This window comes from Apium graveolens, chromosome 5 (genome assembly GCF_009905375.1).
Source record: "Apium graveolens cultivar Ventura chromosome 5, ASM990537v1, whole genome shotgun sequence".
In the NCBI taxonomy this organism is placed as follows: domain Eukaryota; kingdom Viridiplantae; phylum Streptophyta; class Magnoliopsida; order Apiales; family Apiaceae; genus Apium; species Apium graveolens.
Window position 1 is genome coordinate 1228142 of NC_133651.1, and position 27678 is coordinate 1255819.

Sequence of the window (27678 nt, forward strand, 5' to 3'; positions counted from 1 at the left end):
AGACGCATGACTAGTGGGACGTAGACTTGATAGGTAACGGATGCATTGAGAAGTCATGCAGTTCGTGGTTTCTGTGTACAGAATTTGTGATGATGCTACAAATAATCTCCGATTTAAGGGGAGATTGTGCAGCCTGCAGATTACTTGTGTTAAGTTCTAACTAAGCTATTTGATCAATAACATATAGCAAATGCAAAGTAAAAAAAAGATGACCAGTTAAGTGACAAACAACTGGCCTTATGTTGAGATTATCTGCAATTTTGAGTGCCCATCCAACACTCACATCAGCAATGACACAATTAATTTTGTCATCATCCGTTTTATTAATATTTTCAATAATCTCCTACAGCTTTCCTGGCATGACTCTGTGCATTGCTGCAGTCAACTTTGCGAGGTCTTTCCTGTCCTCCCATGGTTCCAATTCATCCGGGATGGAAACCAGGCGTATCCCGTCTCCAAAATCATCCTTACTTGACAATGCATTCTAAGTCTGGTTTTGAACAAAGTCAGTGTTTACAAATGTGACTTTGAGGTTATGCTTTGCAATTATCTGTGCAAGCTCCATCATGGGCATTACTTGACCTTGTCCAGGATAAGGCACACCTAATATATGCGGGATAGTAGAGGGGCGCTGGGAGAGCCACCGCACAGGGCCCGGCCCCAATAATACAAGGCCTCAAATTTTGAAGATCTTATACCTATATTAACAAATAACAATATTACAATAAAGGCTAAATAGACTTTCTTAGATGACAAGAAAAAGTAAGCTTATGGATGAAGTCGATGTCAAAAGTATTTTAGAGGATTTTGTTAAAAAATATGTGAGAAGAACTTCTCTTAGTTTGTGAGAAGAACCTCTCTTTTTGACTCAATTGTCAAAATATATTTCTCATGTACATGTTTGATAATTCATTTTATTTGTCAAAATGTATCTCATTAAAATTTCAGTTGAAGTAAAAATTAGAGGCCCAATTTTATAATTTTGCACAGAGCCCCCAATATTTTGGCCCGGCGTGCGAGATAGTCATCTCTAAAACGTCATCTCTAAAACTGCAATTGTTCTGGTCTTGAGGCTTAATTGGGAAGAATCTGTCTCTATAGTAAGAGCTACGAGTAAGGACCACATCTCCTATATATATATTTTTTGTTGCGGACCATCTTGGCCTGGCATTACGCAACTGCGTGCAGTCTTGTTATGATCATGCACTAATTGTCCATCTCTGTCTGCATGTCCTTCCTTTTTCACTTGGCAGTGTCAACTCTCTAGCTACCATGCACAGTGACAGTGTTTTTAAGTAAAACCCAGAGATTAATATAGCTATTGAAGACATGTAACACATATACAGGTGAATCAGCTTCCAAGATCTAGCGGTCCTAAATCTGAAGGATTTGATATGTAGTTGCAGTCGTTAGTGCTGTTCATTACTCATCAGCATTCGTGAAAGTTCAAAAAAAATGTTTATTACTCCCTCCGTCCCTCCCAAATGTTTACATTTGGGTGGGGCGCGGAGTTTAAGAAAAATGATAAAGTAGTGGAGAAAAGTTGAAAAAATGAGTAAAGTAGTGGGACCGATTAATATTATATGTATAAAGTGTTAGAAAATTAAGATTTTAGAGCTTAATTTAATTATGTTCTTGATGTTAATCCTAAAATCTAATGATTGGAAATTGTTCAATGATATTTGAACTTAAATTTTCATGTATGGTTTTAAGAATTTTCTTAATAAAATCCATATGAAATGAGAGTTGAAAGTAACTTGGAAAAGCTTGGAAAAATTTGAGAATGTTTGTCCCACATTGAAATAAATAAAGGAGGGTGTGTGCTTTATATGGTATTACCCACATGAGTAGTTTACAACTACTAAGGTGTGTGATGGTCCATTGTGTTGTTGTGTGCTTCACGCGCACACACACTCGCGCCCCGCCACGCACCGGACCGGGTCGAAGGGCGATTTGGGCGAATGTCTCGGCGTACGCGAGGCGACCTGGGCGAGGATTTTATTTAGCGACCTGGGCGAGGATTTTATTTATTTGAGAATTATTTTAATTCGAATTTATTTATCGGTGACTGGATTATTGGGCAGGGTACTGATTAGGCTAAGTCACTTTGTTAGTGGGCTTAGTCTAAGTATATTGAACCTGCAAATAATCTGATCTGTAACAAGTTCTGATATCAGAATCAGAACTGATGAATAAAATCAGAACTTAAGTACTGATGAATCAAATCAGAACTTAACTTAAGTTCTGATAATAATGTGGGTGTTAATGTGAAAAGCTGTTACAAATAATTTAAATTCAAAAGCTGATCAGTTTTGATTTTTTTTTCTCATTAATGAATTCAAAATCTGATCAGTTTTGATTTTTTCATTAATGAAGCAGTTTAATTCAGACATTAAGTATGTGGACAGTTTCATTTTTCCTCTCCTATAAATAGAGGCTAAACTGAATGAATAAAAATAGAACACACTACATTCTCTTCTCTTCTCTTCAACCTCTCTGCATTTCTCTCCCACAAGTCCTGAAGTGCTGATATTTTCCGGCAACTGAGGTGCTGGTCGAAGTGGAGCTTTTGTTGCTGCTGTTAACATAAACTCCGAGCTGTTTTATCCTGGTGGAGATATTGTGCGCATCCCAAACGCAGCAGGTAGGGGCAATATTCTCTTCAAGAGCAGCCAGGACTTCGAGCAAGGCCTAATGACTCAGCTGTGATCATTTTTCTTGGCATTTTGTATCTGTGAACCTGTATTTCATTCACTGTTAAAAGCTATGGTTTCGGGTACATCTTTCTTTCTCTCTACGTTATTTCAGTTACTGATTTTGTTTACCTGCATGTTTTGTTTTGTTAACTGTGGTCTTGGCCTAAACTTGTTAAATTCTTTATACACTTGCTTCTATGTTGCTATATTTGTTAGTGAGATTTACAACATTCTTGAAGAGAATATTAGTTATATAGAATTTAGCATAATGGTTAACGAAAGTGAGGTTATCGTTGGTGGTGGTAGCAGTTCGGGTGCAACTGCTGGGGCCATTGATTGGACCACCTATAGTTTCCCACAAGCTGTTGAACTAACCGGTTTACCGGAGAAATTCAACGGTGGCATTGGCTTTTCTCGCTGGCAGAAAAGGATGAAGTTGTGGTTGACTATAAAGGGTCTGTGGCCGGTTGTGGAATATGAGAAACCAGTAGTGGATCAAGAGAAGGCTGACACAGTTAAGACTTTTGCGAAGTGGGCTGAGAAGGATGGAGTGGCTAGAGCGGCCATTCTGGCGGCACTAACAAACACTTTGTTTGATGTCTATTCTTCTGATGCCTACTCCGCAAAACTCTTATGGGAGAAGCTGGACCAGACACATAATACTGACTCACAAGGTCTAGAAAAGTATTCTGTGGCAAGGTTCATCGAGTTCAAGCTGGTGGACAATAAGTCCATGACTGAGCAGGTGCATGAGTTCGAGATGATAGTGCATGCTTTGAAGGAGTCTGGAATGAATCTCCCGGAGAAGTTCAAGGTGATGAGTGTGATTGAAAAACTCCCGAAGTCTTGGGAAGAGTTCTCTCTCTCCCTGAAAAGACAAAAATGAGAGATCACCTGGACCAACCTTATGCTGGACATCTCGGTACAAGAACAACACAAGTCCAAACAGGGACATGTGATGCCAACTGAACACGGTACCTCGAAGGTAAACATAGCAATTGTAGGACAAAAGAGGAAGGCTTTTGCTAAGAAAGCTAATAGTAATAAATCTAAGAGTGACAAGGACAAGGCCAAGAAACCCAAGGCAAACAAACCATGCTGGTCTTGTGGGCAGGTTGGGTACTGGAGTAAGGACTGCCCTACGAAGAAAGCGAAGAAAACCGAGGTAGCGCAAGCAAATGTTGTGCTTGGAACCGCAAGTGGGCCTGTAGTGAACATGGTCGTTGGTGAGGCTACGGCTTCTGAAACCGACGTTGACCGGTATGTATCCTACAACCCTGTGATATTTTCTACCTATCTGTCAAATGAATGGTTGATAGATACTGGAGCTAATGTACATATTTGTGCTGATATTAGTTTATTTGTATCTTATCAACAGAGTCATAGCCTGACTGTGAAGATGGGGAATGCTAGTGTTGCTCAAGTACATGGAGTTGGAAACGTGGATCGGAAGTTCCCTTCAGGACGTATTCTATCTTTGACGAGAGTGCATCATGTTCCCAACATGCGTAGAAATATAATAAGTGGAAGCTGTTTAGTTTCTAGTGGTTTTGAAATTTCGTTCAAGTGTAATAAAGTAGTTCTTATTCACACTGGTACATTCTTTGGCAAGGGTTACTTGTCAAATGGTTTATTTGTTATTAATGCGGATCCAGTTTTGGGAAATTTGAATAATAATGTTATTCCTACTGTTAACTGTATTGAGTCCTCAAATATATTGCATGCTAGACTAGGTCATTTAAACTTTGGTGCTCTTAAGAACATGATGAACTTAGAGTTGATTCCAAAATATACCATAGAAAAGAATTCTAAATGTCAAGTATGTGTGTCTGCTAAACAGATAAGGAAACCTTTTCATAACGTTGTTAGGGATTCAGACTTGTTAGATTTAGTACACACTGATATTTGTGAATTTGGTGGTGTGTTGACCAAGGACCAGTTTAGATACTTCATTACTTTTATAGATGATAGTAGTAAATACTGTTATGTTTATTTACTTAGACATAAGGATGAAGCACTTAGTAAATTCATTATATATAAAACTGAAGTAGAAAAACAAACTAGTAAGTTACTTAAAAGGTTGAGATCTGATAGAGGTGGTGAGTATACGAGTAATGCTTTTAATGAATTTTGTGCAAACAATGGTATAATTCATGAAGTTACTCTACCATACACACCTGAGTCTAATGGGGTTGCTGAGCGAAAGAACAGAACATTTAAAGATATGATTAATAGTATGCTTATTAACTCTGGGTTGCCTAAATATATGTGGGGAGAGGCTCTAAATACGTCTTGCCATATTTAGAATAGAGTCCCTCTGAAACACATGGATAAAACACCCTTGGAGTTATGGAAAGGCAGGATGACTAGTCTTAAGTATCTTCGTGTGTGGGGGTGCCTTGCTAAGGTGCTTGTTCCTGAACACAAGAGAAAGAAACTAGGTCCAAAGACTGTTGACTGTATCTTTCTGGGCTATCTTGAAACCACTACAGCTATGAGATTTTTAGTGTTAAAATCTGACATAGATGGTATAGTGGCAAACACGATAGTTGAATTTCGAGATGCGACATTCTTTGAGGATGTCTACCCTATGAAGACTGGAATACCTGAAACGACTTCTGAGGAAGATCCTACTCATACATCAAGTTCTATTCCTGATCATGTGGAAAAGATGACAAATGTGGGGGCGGAACCTAGTAGTAGCTCTATTCCTAAGGAACTAGAGGAACCAAGGAGAAGTAAGCGTGCAAAGGTAGTCAAGGATTTTGGAGGTGATTTCATCACTTACAATATCGAGGACGAACCTTTAACTTTCCGGCAAGCTATGGATTCTTCTGAGTCAAGGCACTGGAAGGGCGCTGTCAAGAGTAAAATTGACTCTATTATTTCTAATGGAACATGGGAGTTGGTTGATCTCCCTCCTGGGTGTTCTACTATTGGGTGCAAATGGGTCTTTAAAAGGAAGTTAAACCCTGACGGCTCAATAGATAAGTACAAAGCTAGACTGGTAGCTAAGGGTTTTAAGCAAAATGAAGGAATTGATTATTTTGATACATACTCTCCGGTTGCAAGAATGGTAACAATCCGAATGCTTATAGCATTGGCTTCAGTCCATGGTCTTATCATCCATCAGATGGATGTAAAGACGGCTTTTCTTCATGGTGAACTTGAAGAAGAGATTTATATGGATCAGCCTGATGGATTTGTTGCATCAGGCAATGAAAGGAAAGTATGTAAGTTGATCAAGTCCATCTATGGCTTGAAACAAGCTCCTAGAGATTGGCATAAAAAGTTTGATGAAACTATATTGCCTTTCAGTTATAAGATTAATGAAAGTGATAAGTGTGTCTACACTAAAGTTAAAGGTAATGAGTGTGTTATTTTGTGCCTATATGTGGATGACATTTTATTGTTTGGAACTAATATTGAGATTATTAACGAGACTAAAGAATTCTTGAAAAGACATTTTGAAATGAAGGATATGGGTGAGGCAAGTGTGATTCTTGGAATCAAACTGGTTCAGTCCACTGAAGGAATAACCTTGACTCAATCTCATTATATAGAGAAATCTATACTTGAGAAATATGGTTATTCACAGTGTAGAATCGCTAGTACACCTTATGATTCGAAAGTTTCCCTTGTCAAGAATACTTCAGGAGTGCCTGTGTCTCAGTTAAGGTATTCTCAGATTATTGGGAGCTTGCAGTATCTTGCTAACTGCACTAGACCAGATATTTCATATTCTGTCTCTAAATTGGCTAGATATATAAGCTGTCCAAATAGAACTCATTGGGATGCTCTTGATAGAGTACTTAGATATCTAAAAGGCACAATGTACCTTAGTTTACACTACAGGAGATTTCCTGGTGTGCTTGAAGGGTACAGTGATGCAAGTTGGATAGCTAAGAAGTCTGGTTCCAATGGAGTGACTGGATACGTGTTCACCTTGGCTGGTGGAGCAATATCCTGGAAGTCAAGCAGACAGACTATAGTTACTCGGTCTACTTTTGAGGCTGAGTTGTGTGCACTTGATGCCACAGGGACGGAGGCTGAATGGTTACACGGACTTATGTCTGCAATACCTGTAGTAAGCAGACCGCTTCCTGCTATTGCTATTTACTGTGATAGTCGAACAACTATCGACAAGATTAGCAGTAAAAAGAATAATGCTAAAACTAAGAGACACATCCAAGTTAGACTCAAGTCTATAAGGAGTTTAGTGACTGATAGGATCATAGCTATAGAGTTCATAGGAACTCAGAATAATATAGCTGATCCTCTTACTAAAGGACTGGAACCTGCAGTGGTCCTTAAGTCAAGGTTGGGGATGGGACTGTCAACCCATCATAATTCATCAACAGTGGGAACCCAATACACATGAGAGGAGATCCCTCGAAGTGTATTCAATGGGTAATAACAAGCTGTAAGGATGAGTTGGTAGTACCTTTGCTACATAGATGATACTATAGTATTTGAGTCTATCCCCTGTAAACCTAGAAGGTACTGACACTGCCAGAAAAGCAAGAGTGTTAAAACTCTGAATGGGATCAAGTCATTTGACGAGATAGAGGCAGTATATCTCTGGAGATGCCCAGCTAAGCGAATGTAATTGTGTGGTCGCAATTAGAGGATAGGGTTAATCCTTGAAGCATTCGACGAACAGGATCGAGACATGACCATTAATGTCTCAAAGCCGTAGATTGGCACCATAACCTTTGACTTGTCGTCGTCTATGGAATATGGTTATACTAAACGGATTAAGATTCAAGGTGAAATATTCCATCTGAGTCCGATAGCCATTGAAGTAGAGGAATTAGGAGGGTTCAAACCCGGAAGGGTACCGACTCTGAAAAACAAGTCATGATGGGAAATTGATCACATTTCTGTATGGATTTGTGGGGGATTGTTAGAAAATTAGGATTTTAGAGCTTAATTTAATTATGTTCTTGATGTTAATCCTAAAATCTAATGATTGGAAATTGTTCAATGATATTTGAACTTAAATTTTCATGTATGGTTTTAAGAATTTTCTTAATGAAATCCATATGAAATGAGAGTTGAAAGTAGCTTGGAAAAGCTTGGAAAAATTTGAGAATGTTTGTCCCACATTGAAATAAATAAAGGAGGGTGTGTGCTTTATATGGTATTACCCACATGAGTAGTTTACAACTACTAAGGTGTGTGATGGTCCATTGTGTTGTTGTGTGCTTCACACACACACGCGCGCCCCGCCCCGCCACGCACCGGACCGGGTCGGGTCGAAGGGCGATTTGGGCGAATGTCTCGGCGTCTCGCGTACGCGAGGCGACCTGGGCGAGGATTTTATTTATTTGAGAATTATTTTAATTCGAATTTATTTATCGGTGACTGGATTATTGGGCAGGGTACTGATTAGGCTAAGTCACTTTGTTAGTGGGCTTAGTCTAAGTATATTGAACCTGCAAATAATCTGATCTGTAACAAATTCTGATATCAGAATCAGAACTTAAGAACTGATGAATAAAATCAGAACTTAAGTACTGATGAATCAAATCAGAACTTAACTTAAGTTCTGATAATAATGTGGGTGTTAATGTGAAAAGCTGCTACAAATAATTTAAATTCAAAAGCTGATCAGTTTTGATTTTTTTTTTCTCATTAATGAATTCAAAATCTGATCAGTTTTGATTTTTTCATTAATGAAGCAGTTTAATTCAGACATTAAGTGTGTGGACAGTTTCATTTTTCCTCTCCTATAAATAGAGGCTAAACTGAATGAATAAAAATAGAACACACTACATTCTCTTCTCTTCTCTTCAACCTCTCTGCATTTCTCTCCCACAAGTCCTGAAGTGCTGATATTTTCCGGCAACTGAGGTGCTGGTCGAAGTGGAGCTTTTGTTGCTGCTGTTAACATAAACTCCGAGCTGTTTTATCCTGGTGGAGATATTGTGCGCATCCCAAACGCAGCAGGTAGGGGCAATATTCTCTTCAAGAGCAGCCAGGACTTCGAGCAAGGCCTGGTGACTCAGCTGTGATCATTTTTCTTGGCATTTTGTATCTGTGAACCTGTATTTCATTCACTGTTAAAAGCTATGGTTTCGGGTACATCTTTCTTTCTCTCTACGTTATTTCAGTTACTGATTTTGTTTACCTGCATGTTTTGTTTTGTTAACTGTGGTCTTGGCCTAAACTTGTTAAATTATTTATACACTTGCTTCTATGTTGCTATATTTGTTAGTGAGATTTACAACATAAAGTGGTTATAGTGGAGGAAAATAGTGGATGTAGTTAATTTAAAAATTATAAAAACTTTACTATTTTTGGAAAGTTTTGAAATGTAAACAATTGTATGAGACATCTCAAAAAGGAAAGTGTAAACAAATGGGAGGGACAGAGGGAGTAAGAATCTATATATTCAGGGATTCTAGCTGGAGATGTTGAGATGCACATGAATGGTCTTTCGATAGAAAAGGCTAAAGTAAATTTATTTTAAACAGAAAGGTTGCATTAATGCAATTTTTTCAGACATTTGATAAAATTACTCAGATTCTTGTTAGAACTGCCATCTTCTGAAACACTATTCACAACCTTTTCTTTGAGATTCATGGCCCTTGCTTTGAAGTTGCTGTCGCCAAGTAGTTGATCTATCTTGTTCTTGATTTCACCTTTGTTAACAACGCCAGTATCATCTTTGTCACATCTCAACCCAACCTTCCAAACATCGCAAATATAGGTCTGATTAAAGAGCTGATCTGCAAAGTAAGGCCAGCACAAGAAAGGGACTCCATTGCTTACACCTTCAGAGGTAGAATTCCATCCACAATGACTTAAGAAGCACGCAATTGCAGGATGACGAAGAACTTTCACTTGAGATGTCCAGCTCACCATTTTCCCACGACTGCCTATTCGCTCTTTAAATCCTTCCGGGTAAACGTCATTTGTGTTATCAGTCATATCTGGACGCACAACCCACAAGAATGGCCTGTTGGTCAGTTCAAGGCCTAGAGCCAGTTCTTGGAATTGTGTTTGATCAAAAACTGTAAAGCTCCCATACGCAACGTAGATGACCGAGCAATCAGGCTGCTGATCAAGCCATGACAAGCAAGCTAAGTCTTCTGGCCAAAAGCTGCCTGGTTTATCACCAAGCTTGTTGCTTGCTGAAAGTGGACCTATTGGCAACATTTCTGGAAGTGATGTAAATACTGCTGGCTCGAGCTCATAAGAAGAATTGCACAATATCCATTTTGCCAGTTTCGCAGATGTGTTGCAATTCATACAAATTTCAAACATAATCTTATTTGTGGCTGAGTCACCAAAACAGGCCCATACAAATGTTTTAGTGTCCATGGCAGGCATCGCGGGTGACAGTTGGATGATCTGGTTCTTCGTGATGGTTCCTGAAATTTCAAACGATCAATTCTGAGGATTTGAACATAGCTAGCCAGATCTATAAGTTAATCGTGATTAATAACTGATAAATTTGCAAAATATATAAAAGAAGGCACATAACAAAATAAGATCCGTATTCACTAAACAAATAGCAGGAACGAGGCCTAACCATCACTTTCTATGATTCCATTTTCAAGCATCTTCGGAATACTTAAATTTATGGCCAAAATTGCAGCTGCTGCAGGGAAGAAAATTACTGGCGTTAGGCTGAACTTTACTGCAATTTCTAGCGCCCATCCGACACCTGAATCAGCAATAATACATGTTATGTTGTCATCATCCACATCATTTTTAACATTTTGAATGATCTCCTCTAGCTTTCCTGGAATGACTCGGAGCATAGATTCCGATAACTTTCCCAGGTCGGTCCTGTCCTCCCATGGTTCCAAACCATCAGGGACAGAAACTAGGCGTATCCCATCTCCAAAATCATCATTCTTTGATAACGCATTCACAACGCGGCTGTGATTGAACTCGGTGTTAACAAACGTGACTTTGAAGCCATGTTTTGCAATTTTTTGTGCAAGCTCCATCAAAGGCATTACATGACCTTGTGCTGGAAAAGGTATAGCTAAGATGTGTGGTGCGACGTTCATCTCCTTGCCGTTATATTAATGAACTATAGTTCAATGATTCTCTTGCAGTACTTCTAATGTTGAAGCTGATTATAAGAAGAGAGGGACTAGGGACCATCTATAGCAGACTAGCAGTGAAACTAGAGCTGTCAATTAGTTCTCGTGTACTTTCGTGTTTCGTGTCATGAATGCCTAACCGAAACCCGAACTGTTAAGAATTTGTTTCGTTTCATTTCGTGTACCTTCATTTCGTGTCGTGTTTCGTGTAATTTAAAATTAATAATAAAAAAAGATAAATTAAATATATATTTAAATATTAAATTTTTACTAGTTTAGTTTTAAGTATATAAGTCATAAATGCTTAAATCTTATGAAATTTAAATTTGAATATATTTTATATATATTTTATGTAAATATTATATGTAAAATATTATTGTAAGATATATGTATTCATATAATTTTAATAAATTTATTTAAATATTTATTTATTTCGTATACTTTCGTTTCGTATCGTGTACCAAACTGTAAAACCAAAACCGACACTAAATTCATCCGTGTACTTTCGTGTTTGTGTACGAAAAATGTGAAACCAAACCCGTTATTTTCGTGTCGTGTACGAAATTGCCGGCTGTAAGTGAAACCATGCATTCATCTGATCTTTTATGCATTATTTAGTCTTATTAGTCATATATAGACATAATCACAATAATACATTACAAAGTGCATCCCTACCCTGGGTCATAGTCATTAGACATAATTCCAATAATACATTATAAAGGGCAGCCCTACGGCCCCAGGGCCAGACATGAGATGGGTAAAATCTCGAACGATTTTTTTTATGCGCCTAAAATGATATATCGATAGTATTTATGTCGGTCCAACTAAGTAAGAAAAAGGTATCTTCACTTTTTTATGGTCTCATAAAATAAAAATTAAAAATATGTTCACCTAAAATTTATTTATTGTGTGCCTATATATTTTAACTCCATTCGAGTTAAAGTAAACTGTACTAAAATTTCTGTTTATGTGTGCATCTTTGGAGCACATTAAAATGCCTAAAAAGTCAAAGGTTCATATAGAGGGAGTATTTTGGTCATAACACACCCATACATGATACATCTGATCACAACATACACATTTTTTTAAAAAAAAATGCACTTGATAGGTAATGGACGCATTGAGAACTCATGTAGTTCGTGATTAAGGGGTCGTTTGACAAATCTGGATGATTTATATCTGAATGAATAATATTTTTGAATAATCTGAAAAAATCAAAAATCTGAACTCTGAATGAATAATATTGTTTGGTAAATAAAATTTTATCTTATCTGTGTGACTTTTTTCAAAAATATAAAAAATACATGTAATTGAACAAATTTTAACGGACAAAAATATAAAATTCTATTAACAATTATCATTTCATAATAAAACTAATATTGGAGTTATCATTTCTTTAATTAAAATCCTATCATGAAATTATTATTTCCAAAATTGTGGTTTTATGGATATGGTATATACGATTTAAAACCTAAAAGAAAAATAAATAGTTAACTAAAAATAAGATAGAGAATTTAAAATTCAATTTTTAGTATCTGCTATGACCACAATTTTACATATATTTTGTTGGTGCTAGTCTGACCATGTTAGCACGTAAATTTGTATACATGAATGGGTTCAGTAAGGATTATAAGCATGGACCAATCAGTTGTTTGTAAGATTCGCTCAGCAGAGAAACAATTACCCCAAATAATCTGAATACATTAGATTCAGTTAGATAGGCTCATTCATATGTATTCAGACCCAGACAAATGGGGCCTAACACCCATACATGATACAACTGACAACATACACATTTTTTTTGAAAAAAATGTGCTTGATAGGTATTGGATGCATTGAGAAGTCATGTAGTTCATGGTTTCTGTGTACAGAATTTGTGGATGATGCTACACATAATCTTTAATTTGTGGATGATGCAACTAAAATGGAAAATGCTAGCCTCTTCCTCCTCCCAAAACCCTAGTCTCCTCTAAAAAATCAACCTCCTTCTGGTGGGTTTTTGTCGGTTTATCTGGTAGAAAGCCCCAGACACCCTTCAATTTGGTTTATTTGTTTTGTCAATGATCTTTCTTTTCATGTAAGAATCTAATGTATTTAGATTGTTTTTAGACAGAGTTTGGGTTTTTTTGATCTGTAATTCATTCAGAACATATTGGATTTGAGGGTGAAACGATTTTTTTTATTATGATTGCTGGATCTGATTTAATGATGAAGATTTATACTGGGTTACATTTATGGTTGATAACTCAAACGCGTTGGAATATAGATTAAACATGTACATGTAAATATATCTTTTTCAACACAAATACTTGATGGTCTCTGCATGAAGACTTGCATGAAGATAGACGATTTATACCATTTTATATTTGTTCGACTCGATCATTTGTATAAATGTCGTATGTTTTTTGTTATTAAATTAAATCTATTGTTCTTAAAGAAAAATGGAAAATGATAAAGTATCCCAATTGAATTATAAATTCCCGAAATTCACTTGGTATTTCCTGGGGTATTGGCCCTTTCTATCACAATTTTAGAAAAAAAGGCCCAAAATCTCTCCGGAAAAATGATCCTTTTTATCACTTGAAAACGAATTTTTTATTTACGTTTTACAAAACGCCTTTTTTTATTTACGTTAATATTAATTTTAGAATATAAAATAGATATTAAAAAATAAATAAATAAGTGAAATTTATAAAACCCATCTAAAAGATGTGTTCATAGTGTAATCGCATGATAAACATGCGTTTCCAAAATAAACAATGCAAATATACGTTATCTTCAAATTTCTGCAGGCCCAGTTCATGGCCCATTAACAAAACCAATAATTTTCTAACTTGTGATATCTTGGACAATTTGCTCCAGAATTGTGAGATTAAGGGTCTTTTTTCTATTTCCTAATGGGTCATAATACAGAATCCGCATGCATATATCGTCAACAAACTCATCCGCAGTGCAAAATATACTAATCATGATTAGGTAATGTTATAGGGAGAATTTCGTATAACAATGTTGTGGAGGTTAATGGGCGGAACAAAGATCAAGGACAGTGTTTGAGGGCGGAGGAAGGTTGTTTGGTGGTGGCTGAGCTTGTATGTGGACTCCTTAAGAAAGAATAGGGTTTGTTATTCTCTATCAAGTGTCGACTCATGTCTCATACAAGTGCCTACGTACCCTATTTATAGGGATCAAGCCTTACGTAGTTCTTGGGGAACAAGTCACGTAGGCTAGGGTTAGGACTCTTCAGCCCGTGCAGCCCAAGCCCACGATAAAGTCAGGCCTTCAGCCAATTAGTCACGTAAATCTCGATCGGCTCCACACGCTTCCTACAATCTCGCGGCATCTCCGCAATCCTTCCCGTGATCGTAGGAACAACCCGTGTCGACCCCGAAATCTACGAGCAACTCAGTCATCTATGAGTCACTTTCCATGTTGCACACAAAGTCTTTCGAAGCGGCCCGGCCTGGTCACCTCGGCCCGCACCGTCTTCAAATAATAAATATAATGTTACCTCTGTTTCTATAAGATGTGGGCTCATGAGCTCAGCCCGCGTATGGGCAGCTAAGCCCACCTCGCATGAAGGCACCTGAGCCCATCTCGCGTGGGCACAACCGAGCTCAGCTCGCATATGAGAGCCCAAATGACAAATATGAGCTCACCTTACATGTGTGAGCCCAGCTCGCATGTCCTCACTTGAGCCCAGCTCGCATGTTTGAGCCCAGCTCTCATGTCATGAGCCCAGCTCGCATGTAAACTCAGCTCGCATGTTACGAGCCCAGCCCGCATGTGAACCCAGCTCGCATGTTGCGAGCCCAGCCCGCATGTGCTGGCCCAAGTCATATAAATCCATGGTTCTAGCCCACACACAAGAGTCCAGCTATTTAGTGCACCCACAGGGACCTGTTTAGGGCCCATGGCCGAAAGCGGGCATAACAACTACCCCCCAAAATTCCTGGTCGCATCTTGAGGCTAGGTATTTTCTAATCTTTTTATGGCCTCGCAAGTGTGAGCCCACCAGGCCGCACCAAGCCGCCTCGCGTGTCTCGCCTCGCATGCCTTTCATCTTTGCATTCATTTTGACAGCCGTTGGACAGCTGGCGTGGGGATTCGTGTCATCTTATGAGATAACGACACGTGTCGCCTCCTCCTTTCTCTCTCTTATCCCCTATAAATATGTGAGATTTCAATTCATTTCTCACATTTCCAAGAACACTTCCTGAATTGCTGCTCAATTTGCTCAAGGATCTACCACGGCGAAGATTATCATTTCAACAAGAACCGTCTACCGGCGGCGATATTCTCCGGGACCAGATTCATCAGGATCTTCATACACCTCTCCCACAGGTACTCTTCGATTCGAGCCCGTTTTTTATTCATGCTTTATTCACGCACACCATGCGAGCACACACCACCTGTTCGATGCGAGTTCACACACAACCACAACGCGCGATGCGAGTCCTTTTGCTCGTTTAGATACTTAGGTGCGATCCCGTGTGAGATGTGAGGACACTTAGGTGCGATCCCATACTTGTTTTTTTTTTGTTTTCTTTTTTAGGGCCACACACTAATTTTCACCATCTTTTACAGATGTCGAGTGCGTCTTCAGCCCGCTCCTATGGATCATCTCGCTCTTCCTCGAGCCCGGCTCGCACCTCTGCTAGCCCGACTTGCTCTTCAGCTACTCCATCTCCATTAAACCAATACCCTCCTGAGCAGCGAGGCTCCAAGGACTTCCAACGTGAGCTGACCTCTCTTTCTGGTCGTCTTAGCCAACCTATCTCTCCCGGCTCAGCTATCACCCCTCAAGGGGCTTTGAACATTGCCAGAGTTGAGAACTCGATGCGAGCAGCTGGATCCGGCTCGCTTGATATTCACCTCGACCCGAACCCTGAGGATTTTACCAGGGAGAAGAATATATATAATTGGAAAAATAGGCCCGTGGACCTCTCTCATATTCCAGCCTCCCTTGGGGTAGAAGAGCTGCTAAACCGCGAGCCTGCTCCCTTGGATAAAGACCGAGCCGAGGAGATTTTAAGAGAAATGGCTGAAGAGAGGGCAGCCCGTCTGAGGCAAGCAGCAGCTAACCACCTCGACCCCATTCACCTTGACTCAGAATCAACTGACAGCGACCTGGGGAGTGCATACTATGACACCAGGAAGAAAGGAAAAGAGCCTGTAGCTGCTGAATATCCCATCCTGGGACTCGAGGGTGAAGAGGACGGCTCGCATTGGTCCTATGACTCTCCTCAGAGCGAGGAGGTGGCAGATGTTACAAGTCAGTACAAGATTTGTAACTATAATTATGCCCCCGCGGCCTCTCCTGAGCCTTATGTGCCTCCTGCCCAGCCCGAGCTCGAGGGTGAGATTCTTTTCAAAAGGCAGATCATTCCTGATGGGGAGGAGAGCTCAACTGCAAACGAGGAGGTTAAGGTGCTCGCTTGCCGCGACCTGCCTACCTCGCTGACTCAGAAACATCTGGCCGAGCACATTGAGCAGTTTCAGCTCGAGGGCCATATTGTCTTGCCCCTACCTCATATGAGATGCTATAGATTCAATCACTCGGAGAATGGAGGCAGGGTGCCTCGCATGGTCTTGTCCACCTTCCTATTAAGGCTGGGAATCTCCTCTCCTCTTCATCCCTTCATCAAAGATGTTTGCGAGTACTTCCAGCTCGCACCCCTTCAGATCAATCCAAACGGATACCGGGCCGCCCTCGCATTGTACATCATGTACCACAAGTGCGGGTACCCTTCTCTAACCGCGAGGCAGCTGGGTTACTTCCTCCATTTGAAGCATTCTCCTAACGACTTTGGATATTTCTACTTCTCTGTCTGGCCGTGCTTCAACAAGAAGAACCTCATCCACAACGGGCCGAGCAACTCAGAGAAGTGGAAAAGTCCTTACTTCTATATCCACGAGGTGCCTCGAGTCCAGACTCATTTTTATTATAATCCATGTAAGTTTTCTCCTGCCCGCTCTCGTCTCTTCTACCATAGCTCTTTCCGTTTAACAAGAATTTCTTTCATCTCCAGCCACCCCGCCTCGCACTGTCCTTGTGGGACAGGAAAAGATAAACGCGGACAGTCTTCTAAACCTTCCTAAGGCGGACCGGGACATCCGAAAGCTCATAACGACCTCCAATCTGGTCGCATGTGGGTTTTTGAAGGAAGGAGTGAGGCTGACTCCTCAGAAGAAATCTAGGAAGAGATCCAGAAAGGGTAAGAATATCGGGCCCGCACGTCCGGGCCTGGCTGCTCGCATGCGCGAGCTCGTGTGCTCACTTTTCCTGCATGCATCTTGTTTCACATCGCACTTTAATTCTCCGTATTTTTCACCTGCTCGCATTACTTCTTTCTTTTGCATCATGCTGTGACTAATCTATTGCTTTGTTGTTTTCTTTTTCAGAAATGGCCATCTCCCCTATCCCCTTCATGGAAGAGGCTGAGCAGGCTGCGGCCTCGGGCCCAGTTCAGCCCGCAGCTGCAAGCACAAGGGCTCGATCTCAGGCCAATCCTCCGGCCCGCATGACTACTCTCTCCGAGCATCTCAAGGATTCAGGGCCCTCTCCTCGACAAAAGAGGCATAGAGGTAAAGAAGGAAAAACTGGCGAGCCTGAGCCAAAGAAAGCTGCTCCCTCTGATGCTCCTCTTCCCTCTTCTTCTTCTGCCAATGCGGTTGCGACCACATTCGGCCGGCTCGCCCAAGGTCACATCAGCGAGCAGGATTTAAAGGATTGGTCTTCTTCTGCTCTCGAGGTTAACCAGGATGCACTCTCCCGAGCCGCGGCCGAAGTATACTATCGTCAGTTATCTAAGGCTCGAGAGATGCGAGCCCTCAGCCAGACCAACACAAAGTTCGAGGCTAAAGTCAAGTCCCTTCAGAGTAAGGTCGCTGAGCACGGGCAGGAGAAAGTTACGCTGGTGAACAACTATAATCAGAAGATAGTTAACCTGAACGCTGCTCACGACAAGGCCCTAAGGGAGCAGAAGGAGGCTCATGACCTGGCTGCTGAGGCATGTAAGAAGGAGAAGGATGCCCTCGAGGAGAGGGTGCTCGAGCTGGAGGGATCAGTTTCTGCCCTGACCGAGGGCCGTGAGGCCGCCCTCGCTGATGCTAGGAACCTGGGGGCCAGGAATTTCATGAAAGTCTTTATGAAGAAGGTTCCTGACTTCGATTGGGCGGCTCTGGGTGCGAGCACAGCGAGGCATGCTGACAAGTTGAAGCTGGAGATGGAGAGGGATGCCCAAATTGCTGAGGAGGCTCGGCTCGCGGCCGAGAAGGCCCAGGTCGCTGGTGAAAATCGTGAGGGAGCAGAGGCTGATAACCCTTAATGTAATTTTGATTAGAACTAGACTTTTGACTGGGTAAGCGGGCACCCCTCTCGCCTCGCGCTTGTATTTGAAATATTCTGCCTCGGGGCATAACTTATTTAACTTTTGTTTGTATAAAATGTCTAAGTTTTTTGTGCCCGCGTATGTCTTTACGGTGCTAGCTGTTTTTTTTTTTTTTTACCATGCTTCTACTGACCAAAAAGTAATCATAACTCTGGCCGCTTATGGCGAGCGTTACCCCTTCACTGCGAGCCCAATTTATTCAGCTCGTGTCATTTGTTCAAACAAACAACCATTGAAAGAGAATGCCAAGTGGAACAAGCCCGCATCGACTCGCAGGTGTTGTAGGTGTGCTCGCACTAGGAGCTCGCATGTGTCTTCTCCTCGCATCATGCGACTTTGAGTATGTTTGATGGAGGGCTGGGCCCCCTGGGTCGCATTTATGGTTTTGAGGGCCAGGGTATGAGCTCGCATCGCGGGCCTATATCTCTATCCACATCTTTTATCTACTATGTGTTCGTATTTGCCTAAGCGGGCCGTGGCCCGGCTCGTTTCATGTTCTTGGCATCAAGCGGGTCGGGGCCCAGCTTGATTTAACATGTTAATAAAACAACTGTTCTGTCCTCGCATGGGTTCCCAAGGATGGGGTCCCCTGCTGGGTATTTAATCTATTAACAGAAGTTAAAATATCAAGTGCACAAATAGAGATCAATCGTTTATTCATAGATAATGGGAAGTGAAAGGAATACATGCTTGTGGTCTCAGGGAGGCACCTATATGGCACTACCCCCCGAGACTTAGGAATATTTGAAGATAATACTAAGTCTGAAAAGAATAATATTACTGATAATACTTGTGAAGGTGTTCCGCGTTCCAGGCTCTTGGGATCAACTTGTCTTGCATATCATTGAGGTGGTAGGTTCCCTCCCAGAGCACCGATTTTATCTTGTAAGGGCCTTCCCAATTTGCTCCCAAGACTCCGTGACTCACCACCTTGGTATTTGGCATGACCCGGCGCAGAACTAAATCTCCCACCTTGAAAGTTCGGGCTTGAACCTTACTGTTGTAATGCCTAGCTGTCCTCTGCTGATATGCCGCAATCCTGATCTGAGCCTCTTCTCGAGTTTCTTCGATCATATCCAAATAGAGCCGATGATTGACCTCGTTTGCCTCTGAGTCATAGTTGTCCCTTCGAAAAGATCCTGCTCCCACTTCAACGGGCACCATAGCTTCACACCCATACACCAGAGAGAAAGGGGTCTCTCCAGTTGTGGTTCGGGGTGTAGTGTTGTAAGACCATAGGACCTGGGCGAGTTCTTCTGGCCATGCTCCTTTCTTCTCTTCAAGCTTTGCCTTTAAGGTATGCTTAATGATTTTATTAACAGCCTCTGTCTGCCCGTTACTCTGGGGGTGGCAGACTGCGCTAAAGCTCTTCTGAATCCCCAGCTGCTCACAAAACTCTCGCATCTCCTTGCTATCAAATTGTTTCCCATTGTCAGATATCAGCTTGTAAGGGATGCCATAGCGACATACAATAGCCCTGTATACAAACTCCCTGAGCTTTCTCGCTGTGATAGTGGCTAGGGGCTCGGCCTCTGCCCACTTAGTGAAATAGTCTACCGCAACTACCGCATACTTGACGCCTCCCCTGGCCTTCGGGAGTTCCCCAATTAGATCAATTCCCCACATGGAGAAGGGCCAGGGGCTCATGAGGGATGTGAGAGAGGCCACGGGGTTGTTGTAATAATTGGCATATCGCTGACACTTATCACAAGCTCGGGAGAATTCAAAGGCGTCTTTTTTCAGCGTTGGCCAGTAGTAGCCTTGACGGAGGATTTTCTGAGCTAGAGAGCTACCCCCCGAGTGATTGCCACAAATACCCTCGTGTACTTCCCTTAGGATGTAGTTGCATTCCTCCCCATGTATGCATTTGAGAAGAGGAACACTGAACCCTCTTCTGTATAGAATCTCGTCGTATATCACATAGCGGGCTGCTTTGTATTTTATTCTCCTTGCCTCGTTCTTTTCATCCGGAAGTGAACCTTCTCTTATGTATGCTAGAATAGATGTCATCCACGTGGGGCCGAGCTCATTATTGAGGCTGCCCACCTCGTGCTCGGGCACACTAGGTTGCCTCTGTATATCAAGGGGCACGGTCCCTAGCAAAGTGCTCTCGCGGCGTGAGCCGAGCTTAGCTAGCTCGTCCGCGCCTTCATTCTGTCCACGCGGGATTAGTTCCAGCCTCACCTCGTTGAATCTTGCGATTATCCTCTGTGCGCACTTCAGGTAAAGCTCTGTTCTCGGCCCCTTAGCTTGATACCCCCCATTTATCTGATAGACCACAATCATGGAGTCACTAAACACATTCAAATTCTCGACCTTCATTTCCAAAGCTAGCTTGAGACCGTTGATCAGGGCCTCATACTCAGCATCATTGTTGGTTGCATGAAAGGCCAGATGGGTCGCATGTCTGATTTTGTGAGCCTCTGGGCTGATTAGCTCGATTCCAGCTCCTGCTCCATCACCGTTAGAGGCACCATCCACATATAGGCTCCACCATGGGGCACTATTTTGTCTTTCCAGTCCAACTTCTTCTGTGCTAGGTATAACAATAAGGGCTCCCGGCTCCACTTCTTGATGTGGGGGAAATTCTAGCACAAAATCGGCCAGGGCTTGGCCTTTGATCGCAGTCCTTGGCTTATAATCCACCTCGAATTGGCCGAGCTCAACCGTCCACTTCAACATTCGACCAGAAGATTCTGGTCTATGCATCACTTGTCTGAGGGGGTAGGAGGTTCGCACTTCTATCTTATGTGCCTGAAAATAGGGCCTGAGTTTTCGGGAGGCCAGAATCAGAGCATACGCTAGCTTTTCGAGGCTTGTGTATCGAGTCTCGGCATCGGCTAGCCTTTTACTCATATAATATACCGGGAGCTGGACACCATCCTCCTCTCGGACTAATACTGCACTTATTGCAAAGTCGGAGACGGCCAAGTATAGGATCAAAGTTTCTCCTGCTTTTGGGTTGGACAACATGGGAGGGCTACTGAGATGCTTCTTTATGTTCTGAAAGGCTTCCTCACATTCTTCGGTCCACTTAAAGTTCCTCCCCACTCCTTTGATTGCTTTGAAGAACTCTTGGCATTTATCGGAGGATTTTGAGACGAAGCGGTTTAAGGCAGCCACTCGTCCCGTTAAGCTTTGAACATCCTTCACCCGTCGAGGGGATCTCATCTCGAGTAGGGCTTGTATCTTGGCTGGGTTGGCCTCAATGCCTCTATGGTTGACAATAAATCCCAAAAACTTCCCCGATTCAACCCCAAACACGCATTTCTGGGGGTTAAGTTTCATTCTGTACTCCCTTAATATCTGGAACATTTCTGCCAGGTGGCGGACATGATCCCTCGCTTCTTTCGATTTCACCAGCATGTCGTCTACATAGGCCTCCATAGTCTTCCCCAATTGATGTTTGAACATCTTATTCACTAGCCTCTGATAGGTTGCCCCCGCATTAAGGAGCCCGAAGGGCATCCCGATGTAACAGTAAAGGCCCCGATCAGTAATAAAGGAGGTGTGCTCCTGATCTGGCCCATACATGGGGATTTGGTTATATCCCGAATAAGCATCCATAAAACTAAGCAGCGCGTGCCCAGCCGTGGAATCAATCAGCTGGTCGATTCGGGGTAGAGGAAAGCTGTCCTTCGGGCAAGCTTTGTTCAGGTCGGTGAAGTCTACACATGTCCTCCACTTGCCATTGGGCTTCTTGACAAGCACAGGGTTGGCCAGCCACACGGGGTAGAAGGCTTCTCTCACAAGTCCTGCCTCCATTAATCTATCCACTTCTTCTCTGAGGGCCTCTGCCCTCTCTCCACTAATCGGCCGTCTCTTTTGCCTAACCCCCTTCTTTTTCGGGTCCAAGTTGAGCCGGTGGCACATGACATTTGGGTCAATCCCTATCATATCGGAGTGTGACCATGCAAAGACATCCAAATTCTCCCTTAGGAAGCGGGCTAGATCCTCTCTCAAGTCAGGACTTAGGTTAGAGCCTATTCTGAGTACCTTGGAGGGATCATTTGAGTCTACCAAGATCGGGATTGTGTCCTCTGCGGCCCCGGCCCTCTCGACCATTGAGGGCATTCTCGGGTCTAGATCTGCTCGAGCCTTGCTAGTTTTTTCCATTTCCGTGATTGCCAAACCTTCCGCATCCTTGAGCTCGGTTTGGTGAGCTTGGGTCGGGTTTATCAAGCGTTCAGAGGTCGCAGTTACAGTTCGAGTGATTCCGTCGGGTGGGTCCATAGTGATTGTTGTTTCTTTGTGTGCCCACTTCCCTCTCCTAAGTGTTGCAGTGATTTGTTCTGGGCTCTCTTCTTCATCACTTGCTTCCTCTACAATCCCCTCTTGTATCAACATGATGGGCTGAGATGCTTCCATTAGTAAGGCCCCTGGGCGTGGTTCCACATGAATTCCCATGTGCTCGAAGTAGTTCTCGGGCAGCTCCTCAATTGAAATCAAATTACAAGTCTCGTGGCCCTCAGAACGTATTCTTTTCCTGCTCTCTGCCTCTTCCATGGGGATGTCGCACTCACCTGCTTCAGCTATCTCCCTTGAGGCATTTCTTGACTCGGCCGCTTTGAGTGCCTGGTTGTAGCAGACCCTGGATTCGTATTGACAGCTCTTCAAGATGCCTACCCCCGTGGGGGTTGGGAATTTTATCGTCATATGATGGATCGAGGTCACCATCCTCATTGCCCTCATAAGGGGTCTGCCCACTATAACATTGTAGGCACAAGGCTGGTCTACGACTGTAAACATAGCGATCTGGGTGGCCACATGAGGCTCCTCTCCTATGGTCACCGGGAGCCGAATTGTCCCTTTCACTCCGATCGAGTCTCCCGTGAACCCGTACAGGTGCCCACCTGTTGAGGTTAATTCTCTATCCAATAATCCCAGTTTTTTGTAGGCATCATAAGTCAAAACATCAGCCGAGCTCCCGGTGTCCACCATTGCTCGGTGAACATTCACCGTCCCAATCTTCATTTTTATGACTAGGGCATCGGTATGAGGGTAATGCACCCATTTTGCATCATTCTCTTTAAACACGATATCATCGACCTCCCTTTCAAAGAGCTCCGGGGGCCTTTGGCTTAGATGATTGACGTTGGTGAGCGGCTTGTCCTTTGCTTCCCGGGCATATCTGTCCATCGCCTTCCGGCTGTCTCCACCAATGTGAGACCCGCCTAGAATAATATGAATACTACCAGCCCGAGGGACCCTTTCTTTGTCTTCTGGGGGTGGAGGAGGGACGGTATGATAATCCGTCCTGTGTCTTCGAACCTCCTTGACAACCCACTCCGTAAGCTTCCCTTGTCTAATCAAAGTCTCGATCTCATCCTTTAGTTGTCTACAATCAGCTGTATCGTGTCCGGTGGCCTCATGGTATGCACAATACTTCGAAGTGTCTCTTTTATTGTAGTCTGTGAGAGGAGTTGCCTTCCTGAATACCCCCTTCCCCACATATGTAGCATATATGTGGTCGATAGAGGCTACCAGAGGGGTGTGTGTCTGCCATTTGCTTGTATAAGGCCTTCCCGAATCTTTAGTGGTCTCTTTGCCACGGGCAGACTTTTTCGGGCTCGAACTACGCCGATATGTCTTCCTCCTTTCGTCAGGGCTTGAGGATCGGTCCCTCTTGTCTCGATAGCTTTCGCTGATTTTCAGCTCTCTCATCGATTTCTCTACCCTCTTGAAGGGTTCGGCTTGCTCATAGAACTCGGCCAAGGTCCTCGGCTCACTCGCTTGGAGGCTCTTCCAAAATTTCGATCCTTCTTTCAGCCCTGCTATCAAGAAATTTTTGATGGTCTCCTCACTGGCTCCTCTCACCTTGGTTCCTCGGCGTTGAACCGACGAAAGTTTTCTGCCAAGGGCTCCCCCTCCCTTTGCTTGATGTTGGCTAACGTGGCCACAGGAGGCGAATAATGGAGGGTCGACTGAAATTGTCTGACGAACAAGTCCTCTAATTGCCTCCACGTTCTTATGCTAGCCGGTCCCAACTTGGAGAACCATTGTTGGGCACTACCTCTGAGTGATGCCGCGAAGAGTCTGTAACGGGTCATCTCCGGCACCTGATAGACTTCCATCTCAGTGTTAAATTGAATAAGGTACTCCGCCGGGTCGGCTTCGCCGTTGAATAGAAGGTCGGGGTTGTGCCTAAACACCCGAGGTAGGGGGGATGATCGGATAGCAGCCGTAAACGGAGAGGGGGCAGCAGAAGCAGGGGGCCCTCTCTTCTCTTGCTCCATCTCATCTAAGATCCTTCTCAGGTCCCTTACTCTAACAACTTCTCCTTCTCTGTCACCTCCCGCATTACTCGAATGATGTGAGCCCTGAGGTCGTTCGCGGCGTCCCCCTCCTCCAGCTCGGTCCTGCGACTCCTCTTCACGATTGTATCTGCGTCTATGTCGCTCCTCCCTCCTGGGTGAGGTGTGTTGACGTCTTTCCGGAGGGGTCGTTGCCCGTTCCCTTTTTGAGCCTCTTTTATCCACGGGCTCTTTCTCTTCTCTCTCCTTCTTACAATTCTCCAATTTGAGCCTGAGGTCATGTTCGCTTAGTTTTCTACCCACTCGGTCTAGCATGCTAGTTGACCTTGCCTCAGATGAAGCTGGCTTCGGCCCCGATCTCGTAGAGATCTGGCTGCCCCGCTCATCATGGCCTCGGGGTATATCTTCCTTTTCGCGTGATGTTTCTTTCTTCTGTTTGGTCTCGGTTGCCACGTCATCAAAATCGTGGATCAGCTTCTTCTGAGGGCCTTTGCCCTTCCAGCTACGCTGTGAGACCTTGAGGCGGCGCGCCTTACGCTTGGCGTTCCGGACCGAGCTTCTTTCTACCTTTGACATTCGGGCGTTGATCTGATTCATCTGATCGGCCAGCCCTTCGAGATACGTCATCACAGCCTGCCCGTCCACGGTTGCAATTGGTGGAGGTGGCGCCTGATTCTCTGGGGGCGTGTGTTCGAAAGTAGGGTCCTTCTTGCCTCCGCTCCCTGGTGTCGTCGCTTGCTTGCTTTCTTTGGTCATCTTTCTCCCTAAGATGAACAAGCCCCTCCTTCTAGCGCCAAATGTTATAGGGAGAATTTCGTATAACAATGTTGTGGAGGTTAATGGGCGGAACAAAGATCAAGGACAGTGTTTGAGGGCGGAGGAAGGTTGTTTGGTGGTGGTTGAGCTTGTATGTGGACTCCTTAAGAAAGAATAGGGTTTGTTATTCTCTATCAAGTGTCGACTCATGTCTCATACAAGTGCCTACGTACCCTATTTATAGGGATCAAGCCTTACGTAGTTCTTGGGGAACAAGTCACGTAGGCTAGGGTTAGGACTCTTCAGCCCATGCAGCCCAAGCCCACGATAAAGTCAGGCCTTCAGCCAATTAGTCACGTAAATCTCGATCGGCTCCACACGCTTCCTACAATCTCGCGGCATCTCCGCAATCCTTCCCGTGATCGTAGGAACAACCCGTGTCGACCCCGAAATCTACGAGCAACTCAGTCATCTATGAGTCACTTTCCATGTTGCACACAAAGTCTTTCGATGCGGCCCGGCCTGGTCACCTCGGCCCGCACCGCCTTCAAATAATAAATATAATGTTACCTCTGTTTCTATAAGATGTGGGCTCATGAGCTCAGCCCGCGTATGGGCAGCTAAGTCCCACCTCGCATGAAGGCACCTGAGCCCACCTCGCGTGGGCACAACCGAGCTCAGCTCGCATATGAGAGCCCAAATGACAAATATGAGCTCACCTTACATGTGTGAGCCCAGCTCGCATGTCCTCACTTGAGCCCAGCTCGCATGTTTGAGCCCAGCTCTCATGTCATGAGCCCAGCTCGCATGTAAACTCAGCTCGCATGTTACGAGCCCAGCCCGCATGTGAACCCAACTCGCATGTTGCGAGCCCAGCCCGCATGTGCTGGCCCAAGTCATATAAATCCATGGTTCTAGCCCACACACAAGAGTCCAGCTATTTAGTGCACCCACATGGACCTGTTTAGGGCCCATGGCCGAAAGCGGGCATAACAGGTAACTCTCACAAGGCTCCCCAAAAACATGTCTATAGTATGATTTTTAACAAAAAGACATGTCATTTATCGATTAAATATAATAAAATTTAAAATATAATAATTATACTAATATTTAGTGAACTTAAATATAAATCAAAGTATGAACAACCAAGTAGTATCATAATACTCATTTATATTTGTAACTTTTTAGATACTCAAATATATGTAAATATTTTATAATTTATATTTGTTATGTCTGAATATTGCTAATAGAAAAATAATAATTAAAAATAAATAAAAATTATCAAAAAAACATGCCAAATCCTGAAAAGACATGTCCGGTTAATTGACTATCCGATAAGGGTCTCAGTCCCAGTCTCTGTTTCAGTTTCAGTTTCAGTTTCCCGAGTACACTGCCCCATCCGGGACGGAAACCAGGTGTATCCCGTCTCCAAAATCATCCTTATTTGACAATGCATTCACAATCTGGTTGTGAACAAAGTCAGTGTTTACAAATGTGACTTTAAGGCTATGCTTTGCAGTTATCCGTGCAAGCTCCAGCATGGACATTACTTGACCTTGTGCTGGATAAAACAGCAATCGTTCTGGTCTTGAGGCTTCGGAGAATCTGTCTCTAGGTTTATGCAAGGCCGGCCCTGAGATTCGAGAGGTCCTAGTCGAAATTAGTTTATGGGGTCCTAATATACATCTATCATGGAAATTCATATATATTTACTTGAAGAGAAGTTAGAAATTTTTGGGACCCTTGAGTATCGGGGCCCTAGATTTGGCCCTAGGCGCAAGTCTTACTCGTCTATAGTCAGGAACGCCCTGGTTTTATGGTAAGAGCCGGGAGTAATAAGGACTACATCTCCTCTATATATATTTTTTGTCGGGGACCATCTTGGCCTGGCATATTACGCAACTGCGTCCAGTCTTGTTATAAGCACTAATTGTCCATCTTTTTCTGGTTGGAAAATATGGGTATAAGTCCCATATTGGTAAGTCATATTTTTTAGCATTATGACTAAAAGATGTGTGAGATATGATGATATTCTCTTAATATTGGAAATTATTATTCTCCATTAGAATTTGGCTCAAATATTATGGCATAAATTAATTTGATTTTGTTTCAGATTAATTGATATGGTGTATGTCTTGATATATTTAATCTGATTCTGTTTCAGATTATTTATGGAATAGAGTAGCTTGCAAGTATTACACCGATTCCATAATTAATGATATTTAATTATGGAAAAGAGTAGCGCACAAGTCTATCTACACCTATATAAACACCTCTAAGGCGTTAGGGTTAGACACACCAAAAACATATTCGCCTCTAAACACAAATCTCTCTCTCTCGGTGATAGTTTCGTGCCCGTTCAAGCTCGCTGAAGGTGCTCGTTATCCGTAACGCCGCCGCTACCTCGTTTTATCCTGGGAGGCTATCGACTCGCACATACGGTGAGAGGCGAAATAGCTTTAAGGAGACAGTTTCAACTGGACTCGAGGATCTCTCTTCTGTTTATATCTTTTCTTCC

The 27678-nt window shown here is 43.0% G+C and overlaps 1 protein-coding gene across 1 annotated transcript; it reads right to left on the minus strand.

Moving 5' to 3' along the window:
• Window positions 1–9144: 9144 nt before the first annotated feature.
• Window positions 9145–10786, minus strand: LOC141661852 (UDP-glycosyltransferase 83A1-like). Its single transcript, XM_074468862.1, has 2 exons — window positions 10237–10786; window positions 9145–10075 (listed from the first exon to the last, which is right to left on the minus strand). Exons 1-2 carry the CDS (start codon window positions 10721–10723, stop codon window positions 9186–9188), a joined length of 1377 nt encoding a protein of 458 aa, XP_074324963.1. The 5' UTR covers window positions 10724–10786; the 3' UTR covers window positions 9145–9185.
• Between the last annotated feature and the right edge of the window lie 16892 nt (window positions 10787–27678).

Bases quoted from the DNA above. Each gene is read 5' to 3' on its own strand.
- LOC141661852 (XM_074468862.1), bottom strand. From the start codon at position 10,723: ATGAACGTCGCACCACACATCTTAGCTATACCTTTTCCAGCACAAGGT. The intron at 10,076-10,236 runs GTTAGGCCTCGT...TTGAAATTTCAG, and splicing joins TGGAATCATAGAAAGTGATG to GAACCATCACGAAGAACCAG.